This window comes from Poecilia mexicana, unplaced genomic scaffold, assembly GCF_051168715.1.
Source record: "Poecilia mexicana isolate PSO_F unplaced genomic scaffold, ASM5116871v1 scaffold_17, whole genome shotgun sequence".
NCBI classification, from domain to species: Eukaryota; Metazoa; Chordata; class Actinopteri; order Cyprinodontiformes; family Poeciliidae; genus Poecilia; species Poecilia mexicana.
Genome location: NW_028263386.1, coordinates 9523209 through 9536925, shown reverse-complemented (window position 1 = coordinate 9536925; position 13717 = coordinate 9523209). Strand labels below are relative to the sequence as shown.

At 36.8% G+C, this 13717-nt stretch overlaps 1 protein-coding gene and 1 long non-coding RNA gene across 2 annotated transcripts in view; one reads left to right on the top strand and one right to left on the bottom strand.

The window, feature by feature from the left end:
• Positions 1-13717, top strand: part of LOC148154735 (uncharacterized) — an 18314-nt gene extending 4597 nt beyond the window's left edge. Inside the window, exon 2 of the long non-coding RNA XR_015765843.1 lies at positions 13267-13717. This is a non-coding gene — a long non-coding RNA (uncharacterized LOC148154735). The remainder of the gene's footprint in view (positions 1-13266) is intronic.
• rx2 (retinal homeobox gene 2) lies at positions 4528-9690 on the bottom strand. Its single transcript, XM_014981824.2, has 3 exons — positions 9248-9690; positions 6463-6719; positions 4528-5508 (listed from the first exon to the last, which is right to left on the bottom strand). The coding sequence occupies exons 1-3, from the start codon at positions 9519-9521 to the stop codon at positions 5071-5073; spliced, it is 969 nt and encodes a 322-aa protein (XP_014837310.2). The 5' UTR covers positions 9522-9690; the 3' UTR covers positions 4528-5070.

Sequence of the window (13717 nt, the reverse complement as noted above, 5' to 3'; positions counted from 1 at the left end):
TTAAAAAAAATACTTCTACCTAGCTTGCCTATCTCTAGGTAAACTGCAACCCTTCCTAATTTAATTATTCAGGGATAAAAAAGTGTTATTTATTTATTCTTTTTTTGTTGCTTTTTTCAGTTTCAAGTTTGATAGTTTCAGTTGACTTCATTACTGTTTGTTGATATAAAGTATTTCCAGAGCTGCTGTGTTATATAAAAGTGAACCAAGGAGGTGGAAGAAGAGTTGAAACTGAGTTTTGATTTTTGTGAATAATTCATCCTGACTTTAGAAAGTTGGGGGGGAAAAACACACACAAACTCAATAGCAGGAAAGGATAAAAACTTCTATATTTAGGTGAATTATACCGTTTACATGAGTACTAAAATTAATGTCAGTCTCTCTTTGAGCAGGAAAATGTTTTATTATGATGATCAGTGCACATGTTATCTGGTCAAATTGTAAAATAGTCTCTTATTCGTATTTTTTCCAAGTAAACATTTATAACTTTATCTATTTTCTGTCCCCTTTAAGCACCAAATTCCCAAACATATTTCAAAGCTGTGGATTCATTTGAGTATCTTAAACAGTTAAAATGTGGGATAAAGGAACTGAGTATGAACAAATCTCTACAAAGTTTAAAGACTTTTCTCCCTCCTAACATAAAGAGGGACATTTGAGCCACACAGGCTACTGGAGGGCAATTAGGGCTTAGCCCTTGTGGCCTCTGCAGCCTGGCTGACTGGGCCCCTTGACACCCCCGGTTGGGCCTGATGGAGTGGAGCTTCATCTGCCTAACGGGCTGGCAAGGCTCCACAGGTCTGAACGGACACAACAGGCCCCCATCAGGCCGGCTCGCCCTGTCATAGCTTACATTGGCCTATTGTCAACCCGTGCTTCAAGTCATTTTAGAGCCTCACTAATGGACGTGTGGAGAGAAGACAAAGTGCTTCACATACGCTCTCTAAATAGATTAATCGCCGTGCAAGTAGAAAGGGAAAGCCGCTCTAAGCCCTGGAAGATACTGAGCAATTGTGCATAATTAAAAAACTGATAATATGTGTGATGTTTATATATTTTATGTGGAAGTCAGTCTTAACTCATTGGCTTTTAATTCATCTATATTCAGGATTAGTTGTGTTGATTCTATATTTTTACTTAAACTTATAATTAAACAAAATCTTACCAAGTACTTTTGGTCTGGTTTCTACTGAAAATATCTTATTGCACTTTAAATAAGTCAAAGTACTTTACAAGTAACTTTTCAGCAATATTTAGGGGAAAAAAAGTTCTAGATTTAAGTATAACAAGACGTTTTAACTTCTAATATAGGAAAAATGTCTTGTACTGGCAGGTTATTTCACCTGTAACTAATAATTTTTCATGAATATTAAGGAAATATTGACTTAAAACAAGCTCCTATTTCTTGCTGAAAAGTAACTTGTAAGTTAGTTTTGTCTTATTTCCAGTGTACTAAGAAATTTGCATGAAATAGTAGGCAAAATACTTGGTAAGATTTTATGTTGCTGCAGCGTTTATAGTTGGGAATATCATAGTATAGGCTACTTAGTTGCATCCTAGGCTTATTTAAATGTTTAAATAAGCATTCCTAAAATTAAAGAGGTGAGTTTGAGTGAATCCATTTTACTTTGTTAGACTCCTCTTTGAGTGTTAGAGAATGAAAATCCCATTGACATAACAGTTTAGATTCATTTAAACCCATCATTCTGCTTTTTCATCTATTATAAAGTCTCTTGTTAAAGAGACATGAAAAATTATTATTATCTATTGGATCAGACTTACAAAATTAGTCATTCCTCTGAAATATTTAGATTTAAAGTTATCTTTGTTCAACCAAGACGTTTGGAAACAACAAAGACATCTCAAAAGATTTATGTAAAAAGGCTGAAATGTTTTTATTTACATGTTGAAATCTATTTATAATCTTTACAATAATTATTATAATTGCTAACTAAAGTTTTACTTGTTTCCACATTTTATTTTTTACAGATGAGCTCACTCTAATCTTTTGTTTCTTCCACAAAACAACAGATTTAAGTTGGGACTCTGATTGAGACACTAAAAATATTAATCCTACTACTAGTAAAAATAAACAATTACTTTAAATATAAATCTACCACTGGTATGAATATTGGTCTTACTTGTTTGTTGATTATATTTTGTGGTTGATGTGAAAAATTTCTTTCATAAAGATATTCAGAAAAGCAAGCAAAAGAGTTTCTGTAATCATCTGATTCACCTTCACTTATAAGAAATGGCTCCAAAGTTCTGCTTCATGCTTTAACGTGTGGGTTTGCACCATTAATTATACACAGCAGTATATCCTTACAATGTCACCTCACTGTTTTTAAACATAGCAGGACTTCCAGGAAGGATTTATTACCAATGTGAGTAGTATATTTTACCATCAATAACCGTAATCATCATAACAGTAAAACAATTTGTCAAGTTTGTTAGAGACAGACGATTTAATTTTGTTTTAAACAGGGTTTTTCAAGGGTAACTTAGGCCATTCTGTCTGTGGCTGAGAATCCAGGGTTAATCGCTTTAAAAGCAGTAATTAGGTGTTAAGAGGTATGCTTGTCTGTTTAAATTAGCCTCCAACTCAGATTACGCTCTGTGACTTCCGTTAACTTCGCTCATCAGAACTCGGTGCTCTTCACAGGCCGTTTTAATTATTTAAATATGCCAGGATTCCCTTTAAACCCATTCCTAAGTTAAAACTGAGCAAACGTTTCTACTTTTTACAGCCAGATGTACAACTTTGTGTAAAAGTATTTGCCCCCTCGCTGATTTCTTAAGTTTTGTTTCAGATCATCAAGCAAACATGAACACTGGACAGAGATGACCGTAATGAGTCATTTATTAAGGGAGAAACTGTCCAAAGCTACCAGCAGAACCACGTGTTTCCATCCACACATCAGCAAATATACTCTTTTTTTTTTTTTGAAAGGATAAAAGGATAAAATCCTTTTTTTTTTGAAAGGATAAAAACTACCTGAAAAGAGCACAAAACCAAAGTAAAATTGAGGAAATTATGTCGGATTTTGTCGTTTCCATTAAGCAACTTTTTTTTAAAATGGCTGTGATACTTATCAGCCTAGAAACATTTACAAAGTCAGACTTTAGGACTCTGAGATCTATTATCCACAAATGGAGAAAACATTAAACAGGGATGAATGGCCCACAAAAAACAACCCAGAAAACATCCAAAGCACTGCTGGCTTCATTTCCATCAGTTAAGGTCAGAGTTCAGGACTTAACAATATAAAAAAATGACTATCTTTAGCTTTCAAGGCACTAACCAAAGAGCCATGAAACATCTAGATCATTTTCTTGTTGGTCCATATCAAAATCGTAATGTTCTTAAAGGGCCGGTTGTGCCAGAATGTATTAATAAAACCTAACTGTTAAAATATCAATAAATAGCTTTTGTTTCAGCATTCAGTGCTTTGTAAAATTAAATAATATTTTATCTGACCATCCTTTCACACTGATCCGTCCATCAAGTATTTCTTCATTGTTTTTGTGGTTTTTTGCAATCAAAATCATAGATTTTGTGGTGCTAATTTACAAATATTTTTTAAGGAAGCTTTACAATATTTGCGCTGCTATAAGATGTTAAATGTGACTTTTTATCAATCGCCATATCAAACACGGACTACAACTTGGCATCAAGTAAGGCTGAGGCAGCAGTCACTTAAACCAAACGCTTTTGGCTAATTTTGAGAAAATTGCAGTAAAAGAAATTTGAAAAAAATGTGGGGATCTGTTGACTGTGTGAATTTTACAGATTTGTTGAAAAACTGGGAGGTTTTCAACAAAAAGCTGTTGTAATTTGGATTCTAGAGGGCCATATAAAAACCTACGGTGGGCCAGATTTGGCCCCAGGGCCTCGAGTTTGACATATGTGATCTAGATGATCCACAAAATATGTGGGAAAATGTTCTGCAGAGTGAAACTTTTTAAATCTGGTTGCATTCGCTCTTCTGGCTCCTCAACACTGCAAGAACTGAATACAAGAACTAATTTACCCACAACATGTTCCCTGCATTCAACACTCAAACTGACTCCATCTGTGCTGATGATAGCAATAAATAAATCACTTATTATTGTCAAGATGAAGCTTGATGACCCAAAGCAGATCAGCAAGTTGACATCAGAACGGCAAAAAAAAACTAGATGGAGGTTTTGGAGCGGCATTTAGAAAATCCAGACTTGAATCTAATTGAGATGTTGTGGCATGGCACTCATACTCGAAAATGACAAGGGTGGCACAAAAAGTGATTTGTCCATGAAGGAAACAAATCGTCTATTTACTCTGGTTGTCTTTGGTATTAAAATATGTTTGATGATCTGAAACATGCAAATAAGCGCCAAAATAAAAGAAACCTGCAAGCTACAAACATTTCTATGCAACATAATTTGTAAAAAAAAAAAAAAAAAAAACAAGATGTTTTTAATCCCGTAAAGCCTAGAGAAAAAAAAATATTACATCATTCAAAAACAGTGAGAACTTTACAGCTGTACAAAACCTTCAAAGCAGAATTTATTGGCCTCTAGTCCTCAAGAAGACATTTTCATATCAGGGTTTCTTACAAAATCTTCACAGGCAGCTGTAGAAAGACCTATAAATGTTTGTTTTGAACAAACACCAAAACAAAATCAGTACACCACGTAGTTAAGACATCAAACATATATAAATTTGTTCACATCTGTCAATAAAATCCATTAAAAAAACTTAGCTACCTCTGACAAAATGGCTTTAACCAGCCTTTCTGTTCATATATCTGGATGCAAATACAGTCTAAAATAAAGACATGCACGTTTATACCAGGACAACAAGTGTCTAATTTGGGAATCTATGCCTAAACATTGGGCGGAGCAAAACCAAAGTTTTACCAATCTCCTAAGAATTGGTCATATTTGAAGAAGACATTGAGAAGTTCGTTTTTAAAGAGTTAGTTCTTTACATCTTTGGTTCCACACATCACCGTCCATGGTTTATGAATCAAAAAGCAGTCTGTAAACATTCACAAGAGAGAGATCCATTCACATTAGGCAGCAAAATCACATGTGCTGCCAAGTTTTATCCATTGACTGAATGTGCTCTTTAGCCTTCATCCTGAGCGCGGCGATGCTGGAGCTCCTGTCATCCTCCATCGGGTACTTATCGTTGAAGCTTGGTGGACACTGATACGGAGGTGGGCCCATGGGCTGCATGCCTTGGACCATGCCAGGCGGGCTGTTGAGGAAGCTGTGGCTGGAATAGGTGGGCTGCAGGGCCTGAGGCGACCCCATGAACCCTGGGATGGTGTGCATGGGCGTGGCACTGGAAATAGGCGAGCTCAGCCAGGGGTCGAGCGGCATCGGGTTGGCCACCGGGCCGACGTTGGGAGGCATGGGGGGCCGATTGAAGGATAACATTGGGGAGTCGTGGAGCTTCATGGTGCTGGTGTCCATCTTTTCTTGCCGTCTCCACTTTGCTCTTCGGTTCTGGAACCACACCTGGACAGAGAGTCAGAGAGACTGAACATTGAGTTTTTCATTGCACTTGCTGACATAAGGATGCATTCACACCAGCCTGCTTAATTTGCTTTAGCTGAACTTGAGTTTATATGTCTGGAAAGTCTGGTTTTGTTTGGAGAGGTGTGAACGCGCAACCGAACTCTGATGCAGACCAGAAAAGCCAACTCTGGTCTGCCTGCCTAGGGTTCATTTTAGTTGAAGTGAACTCTGGTGTGGTTCGAATGCAATGTGAATGCCAAGCGGACCAGAGATCCCCCCCAAAAGCGGAAAGTGGACTAAAGCGCAGGGCATTCTGGGTAAATACAACCAAATCAAATGCATGTATCTAGTGCTAGCAGGAGAAATGGCTTGTGGTTTTACACCAAAGACGCAAAAGAAATCCTACAATCAGTAAAATTTGATACCACTCCATTTTTGTTTACATTTCGTGAAAAAGGAAGTTGCGCTGAATGTCTTCTTCAGACGTTTGTGTTGTTTTTCTCAGTGGTTCTTGGTTGAACTGGATTTTTAATTAGATTGGTTCATTTTGACTCAGTGCAGTGTGAAAGCGAACCACATCAGCTGAAAATGTAACAAATGTTGCAATTTTGGTTCCCAGTGAAACCGAGTAAACCAGACTATTGGAAGTGAAAACACCTTTATAGACTGTGATTCTAAAGACACAACTTAACAACAGTGAGTAAAACAAAACAAAAGATAAAATTGAGCTCTTTAGTAGCTGAATTCAATGGTCTTGATAGATCTCTGAGAAACAAAGTGGTGGTTTGGTCACAGTCACAGGAGATATTAGCAAAGATTACCATCAACTCTCAGCAAATGAGCATCAAACCAATCTTGTTCATGGTTCCTTCAACGTATAAAGAATTATTCAGCTTCCTAGCATCATCTAGACTCTAACTAGGCATCCATTCAGTGATTTACTTCAGTCTTTACCTGAACGCGAACCTCAGGCAGGTTGACTTTCATTGCCAGTTCCTCCCGACTGTAGACGTCCGGGTAGTGGGACTTTTCGAAGGCTCGCTCCAGCTCATGAAGCTGGTAAGTAGTGAAGGTGGTTCGATTTCTTCTGTGCTTCTTTTTAGCATGCTCTTCCTCTTTAGTTCCATCTGGAGAGTCTTCAGCAACGTCCACCTCCTTGTGCAGGTTGCCTATTTCTTCGTCACACTTATCGCTGGAGAAAAGGTCAGACTCTAACATGAAAAAGGGTTTAATAATTAATATTTAGTGTTTGAGAAAGACTCAGTACATCCAATTTGATCATCCATTTTTAATTTTCCTGAAATCCATTATCACCATGTGGGCCTGGACCCAATTTGGTTTACCATAAATAAGTTCACATAAAACAATTGTACACCACATCTAGGACCAATATGGGTTGAGCTATTGTATTATAAAGTGTACAACTCTGTGAAAATCCCATCTGGGGCCCATTTTCATCCCTCTTTGAACGTTTTTGAGTCCCATATGTAAATAAGAGCCAGAGGTGTGACATTTTTTAAGTGTAGAAAATACACTTAAAAATAAATTAAATTGGACACTTTAGGAGGTCTATGGATGATCAGTATCATCTTGACAAATCCTGTTTGACTGAGTAAAGTGTTTAAAATGATTAAATTACTCATTTTTACCCAGAAATGCAAAATTCTCTTCCTAATATTAGATTTATCTTCTTGCAGATATTCAAGCAAACATGAGTTTGATTGAACTGGAGTCAAAGTTATCAATTTGTATCATTCTGTGCTTCAATCTTCTGTATTTAACATTTATTTAAATTGGGCTTGATATGAATTAAACTAATTTGTGTTTAATTGGATTTCAATTAAACCTGTACATTGGTAGTGGCAACTAACAAGTTAATAAACACGAATACACCTAGAAAACCTTGAAAAATAAAGTTTTGATTTTGTTCCTGGTTGCCACATAAGTTTTTCGATGAGTCAGCATACCGACAGACGAGTCCCTTCAAGGGTTTTTGAGCTCGAGGTATTTGGTGAGTCCAGCTGACATCAAGTCTTTCACTTAATTCAGTAATCCCATAGTAACAGATGCTGCCTGTCAAACCTGCGAGCTTCTGATCTAACCAGGGAGCCTTCAGTTCACTTCTGCACAAGCAACAAGGCAAACAGTCAGATTCAGGTGTTCAAATTCAATTTCATGGACATATTTCTGTATATTAAACAAGCCTTTTTTGTTTAAAATATGGATTCAGAGCACAAAACCAAAACCTACAAGCCAGAAGTGACCTCTTAGATTGCATAAAAAAGGGTTAAACACAAACAATACAATTCTAACTAAATAAAACTATACAATTTACTCAATTAAGGCAAATTGACAAATTAAAACATTAGGATCTATGTAACACTAAAGTGAAGCTGATTATTAAACCTAAGCAACGGTTCTGCTAATTTATATGGATAAGCATGGCTTTTAAACTTGCTGACATTATTATTAATATTATATTTATTCTATTTTCTCTACAACGTCTTATATGTGTTTCATTAATTTTAAATGCTTCCTGTCCCAACAGTTTTGTGAGTCTGGTTGCTGTGCAGTGTCAGCACACATTTTCTCAAGGAAGATAATAGAAAATTTGCCTGCTGCTTTACACATAAATAGATACAGAAAGAAATAAACACAAAGTAACGGTTAAAATCTAAATGGATTTTGTTTTTGCACATTTCCAATAATCTACATGTCAAGATGAGTGAAACAAAAACATGTTTAAGCATTTCTAACTATTATTCAATATGGTTCCTACATCCACTTATGTTCATTGAGTTAAAATGTATAATGGGAAACTTACAAACTATTTCTGAGATCTCTTCCTCTTCGACAAAGTTGGTGTTTTTCTCAAAAACCGGCAACATCGAATCTTATTTCTGTCTTGTGCCCTCTAGTGGAGGACCAAAGTAATACAGGTGACCTGTGTCCGTTTTAAATAAATCTTTGGCTCTTTTAATATAGAGTTTTTATGCATTTAAATAAATTTTTTAGTGCTGGTTGCAAAAGATTAAATGTAAAAAGTGATTGTTGTTTTGAAAACTTGATCTTTAATCGAGTCATTTATCATATAATAACTTATAGAGCACTGAATGGTTTTACAGAAAAAGAGGAATGGGCATCATGTTTATGTTTTGATACTTCAGTCATGAACGTCTCTTATAAATTCTTAATATTTAATTTCTAAATGCAATACTGTAACAATTAGAATATTTACACATTTTGTAAAAATAAACATGTATGTCTTTAAAGTAAATATTTTTTACTGTTACTTCTCATATCAGGCTTAAAGAGTTAAAGATATGCAACATTTACGACTAAACAATAAGATTAGATTGGTTTAAATTTGAGTTGTTTTGTTTTTCTGTAGACCTGGAAATGATTTGGACCTTAAGAAATTAATTTGTGCATTTGTGTAATTATAAAGAAATGTAAGGAGATATTTAAACTTAATGCAATTCAGCAGTTTGAATTAAATTGTTATGATCTATGCTTCTTTTAATTGGCTGTAACTTTTTGGGTTGTTTGACATATAAATATGAGAGTTTATGTTAGGAAGAGATGTACAAACATTTAAATAAACATCTATAATTTCCATTTCTATACAGTTATATAAGTTCTTTTGGAAGTAGGGAGAGTAAAGTTGGTATTTACTGTTTCAGAGGAAAGGGATCAGACATTTTCGGGTCAGCAGCAGCGTCTTTCTGGACAGACTCACCATGGTAGGCAGAATGCTGGGAGCCGTCACCCAGTTCTGCGAGATGCCCGTATGGGTCCGACTTTTCAGGATCCTGTGCGTTTGCTCTCGAGTCTTTTGGACTGTCCCCGCCTCCCACCGAATGGAGCAAAGTCTCCTGGTCTTTAGTGAATCCCAGAATGACATCGATGCTGTGGACCCGACCTCCAGCGCTCGACCCGGCGCCTTTCCCCATGTCCACTATTCCGTGTCCGCTATCGTCCACTATCCCAAGGGTATCCATTGACAAATGCATCCGAGCCTTTCGGATCTCCTTCAGTATTCTTGGTCGCAAACAGCAAACGGCTTCCGGCTGTTGTTGAACGCTCTTGTTCTAGTTCATGTGCAGGAAAGCAGACGACGCCAAGAGTAAGGTGCTCCAAAGATCACTTCAACGACGAAAGCAGCAGAAGTAACTTTCATCTTGGTCTGCAAAAGGGAAAAGACTATTTTCAATGCTTCTTATAAACATTTACATATACGATTTTTAGAAGAAGTTTAACAGTCACAGTTTATTTATGTGGTGACAAGTCATAACACTTGTAATCAGCAAATATTGGGTTGGCAACAAACTGTTGAATCGTTCTTAAATTTAAAGTCGGCGTCCATATTTTAATGTCCTTTCCAGTTTATTCCATACAGATCAATAAATAATACAAATTAGCATGATTCTTTTGATTACTTCCATCGTTTTAGACATAAAGCAAACCATCTACATAGTGAAGAAGTTGTCAAAAAGCTGAAAGGAAGTATTAGATAATCTTACCTTTAGGTTTCACTTTACCTCCCACATAGTGTCCATGTTGTAGGCCATAAGTACACCAACAATATCTTCTGTATGCACTTGTTACTCCCAGTTAAGTCCTTCAAATCCCCTGCAAACAATTGCACGAAGGACCTAATGCTTGTGATCCATGCAGCAGCAGCAACATGTAATGTCTTTCTCTCCTGACAAAACTCTCCTTAACCACACGAAACACCAAAAAGCTGTCGGGCGGGGAATGGTAGTAAAACCAGAGGCTTTAAGAGGTTTATTAATTGGAATCCTTCCCCTTTAAGAATGACTGACAGTTGTTTTCTGGTCAAGTAATTGCTCCAAATGTGTCCTGCTTTCAGCCCTCAGAGGGAGGCCATTGCTAATGAAGCCGCAACAAAACTTTCTTTCAAAAACTCTATTGTTCGGAAGATAATGGCTTGTGTTCGGTGGTTTTTTTTTTTTTTTTTGATAATCCCTTCATTCTCAATGTTAGAGGGAAACAGACCCAATCTCATGCTGTTTCATGTTAGGGGCGTCTTCATTTTTAACCTCAAAATGGATGATATACAGCAAGTTGTTATTCTAAATCTCTACTTGACTTGTCATAGCTTCTGAAATTACATGCTAGCAACAAGTTGTGTGCTTAATTTGTTTTGCATCATATTTTTTGCATGTTCTTCTTCTCAAACTTAAAAAAAAAGTATATATTTCAATCATTTATGTTTGTCAGTATTATGTAAAACGTCCGTGTAGAGTTTAAAAGCCAGACTGTAGTTGTTCTTCTTTAATTGTACAGCCTGTAAGTTTCTCCTTTGCCAGCTGGCAGAACCAAAGCTGCCGCTACAGTAGGTGTTGCAGAGATCAAGCCCATCCTTAATGAGCCTAAAGACTTCACTAGGAGATTTCCTCTGACCTCACTCCCCCTACATGTAGATATATTTAGGAGCTCTTTGCACGTCATAAACAAAACCCCGGCATGGAAAAGTGGCACAGAAAGGCATTTTTTTCCAAACTGCATCCCTTTTCCTTTCAAAAACGTTGTAACAATCATTTTTATGACTTTCTTTATGTACCTCTTTCTTATTCTAGACAAAACTTTTGATTAGCAAATATTTTTTAAACCATTTTTTTTCCTTTGCGCCTGCTTACCTTGCAGGTAGGTGTCTGTGTCCAACAGTGAATGGGTGAAGTCTGGACATGTGGCCAGTCAGGGCAGCACAGAGACAACCAGTGGATGTATGCATGTCTGCAGACACTCCACAGGTTAATCAACCAATTAAACTAACCAATTAGCTTATTATGCATATTTCTGTGCTGTGAAAGAATGATGAAAATTTACATCATCTAAGAAAAATTAAACGACCAATATTTTTTTAGTTTGTTTGTGTTTTGCTACAACCAAAAAAATAAAATAAGATTCTCCTCTCGTACTTCAAAAACATTGAGTACAACAAGCAACTATTGCTTCTACATTTTGTGACAGGAGCTCCCTAGGAAATGCATTAACATCTCAGCATCAGTGACATGTTTAAGCAGCTGAGCTGAGCTGAAATTTAAAAGCTAACAACTACTTAAAGGCCTGCCTCTGCTCTGCTGCAGCAGACTGGATGCAGGTTAAGTGGCTTTGCTCTGGCCACGTTTTCTGGGTTGTTGGTGTTGCTTTCCAAGAACGTAGAGGTTGAGAAGCCGGTTACTTTTGCCTTTGAGCAAAAAGAAAGAACTTCGAGATGCGATCACAGCAGGGGATTTGAAACCAAACACGTTTAAACCACACGGCAAAGAAAGTCAGCTATTTTTGAGTGTCTCTAAATGTGTCTTGTGGCAAAAAAACAAACAAAAAAAAATGCATAAATTTAGCTTTTAAATAATTGTTTAATTAAATGGGTGTTTTTCTGAAAGAAGAACAAACTTAATAAAATAAATCTCTTCATAATTTCAGCACCAGAAATCTGAGATAATTGTGCCGTGAATGCATTTTTATAAAACACCAGTTTTGATTTCCTAGACAAAGTCGTTCAGTTGGTTTTTAGTTGCTACAGAACCAGCAGGACCGAACCAACTTTGGGCCCTGAGGTTCTGACAAAATATTTGTTTTTCATCTGTCAGTTTAAATCAAAACTTTCTGTGATATTTGAGTGGCACTTTGAGCTCCCATTCTTACCTTTAAAACTATAATCCAATCTTAAATCAAATCAAATAAATGTTCTTATCATGCGTTACTCTTTAGCTTATTCCATCAACGACTAATATTTCCAATTAGCCCTGCGAGATGCTTCTAATAGCACTCAAGTCATAGACAAGAGAAACTGATAATCATTTTATCACATTAATATATTAAAGCTGTCCCTCTTTGCTTGTTTCCCCATTATCCTAATTGAGTACAAATTGGTTAAGAGGGTGCAGCACAGCTATCAAGCGCCTTAGTTTTATCAGATGACAATGTAAGTCCCTCAGATCCTATTAGGAAGAAAGCAGCTAATGTTTAAAGGCGCTGTGTCAGCTTACCGGGGGAAAGGGGGATGGTGAGCTGCAGAGGGAGGACAGGACACGACAGAAAGGGAGGGTTTGATCAGGTGGCGGTCCAGGAAAAACCCAAAGACGGTCTGCCACCAGCGGGACGGGTAATAATGACGGCTCGACTTCATTCTTTACAAAACAGAATTTAAAACTAAGAATCCAGCAGTAAGATATAACAACTCCTGTAATCCTTTCATAATCTGCATTTTCCGGTTGCTGCATCTACATTTTTCTGGTTTCTAACACAAACTGGTGTTTTATATTCTGATTTAATGAGACGTTTCAAAATAAAATACAGCTTAACTGTGATGTGTGAGGAAAAGGAATGAATATTCCTCAGCTTGTGAAGCAACTTAAACTCGATCAGACTGGATGTAGAACCATACATTTTTCAGTATCGCCACAGATTCTCAGTTGGGACTTTGACTGGGCCGTTCTAATACATGAATATTGCTTGAACCAATCATGGAGAAGCAGTATTCAGCATTCAACTTCTATGCACCACAAATCTGGAACAAACTTCCTGAAAACGACAAAACAGCTGAAACAGAGTTCCTTTAAATCCAGACTTAAAACACACCTTTTCTTTGAAACATTACAAATGAAACGTTGATAAATATTCTGATGTTACGTTCCAGTTGTTGACTGTGTTTCCTATGACTGTATTTTTGCATTTTTATGATGTAAGGCACTTCATGATTGACTGATCTGAGCCATTCTTCTTCAGCCACTAACAGGTTTTCTTGGAGTTTTCTCCTGTTTTGGCTCTTCCCGTCGTTCCATGGACTCTTCCAGCTTTCCTGTTGTGCTGAGAGCAGATGCAAAGTGTGTGTGACTCTTTCTGTTGCTGCAGGGCAGGACTGATTGGCACTGCTTCACCTGCTGCAGCTCATCTCCTCTCATCATGAGGCTATATTTAGGGAAAGGCAGGACTCATTCTCATTTGTCTCCTTTTGCTCCTTGTTCTGTAAATTGCTACTTACCTCTTTGTTCAAATCTGAACATCTGCTTTCAGAAACAACTCAATAACTCGCCTTGTGGATGTCAAAAGATAAAATATAAGAAGCAGGAGGCTGAACTGAGAGGACACATTTAAAACATATGAAAAATAACATTGTAAAGGTACAAAAAATGGCATACTGAGATTAAAAGAACGATTTAAGTAAATAAAAAAAGAA

Excerpts from the sequence above, each read along its gene's own strand:
- rx2 (XM_014981824.2), bottom strand. The coding sequence starts at position 9,521 with ATGCATTTGTCAATGGATACCCTTGGGATAGTGGACGATAGCGGACAC. Across the intron at positions 6,720-9,247 it reads CCAGCATTCTGCCTACCATG|AGTCTGACCTTTTCTCCAGC; the intron begins GTGAGTCTGTCC and ends TTTTCATGTTAG. Across the intron at positions 5,509-6,462 it reads TGCCTGAGGTTCGCGTTCAG|GTGTGGTTCCAGAACCGAAG; the intron begins GTAAAGACTGAA and ends CTCTCTGTCCAG.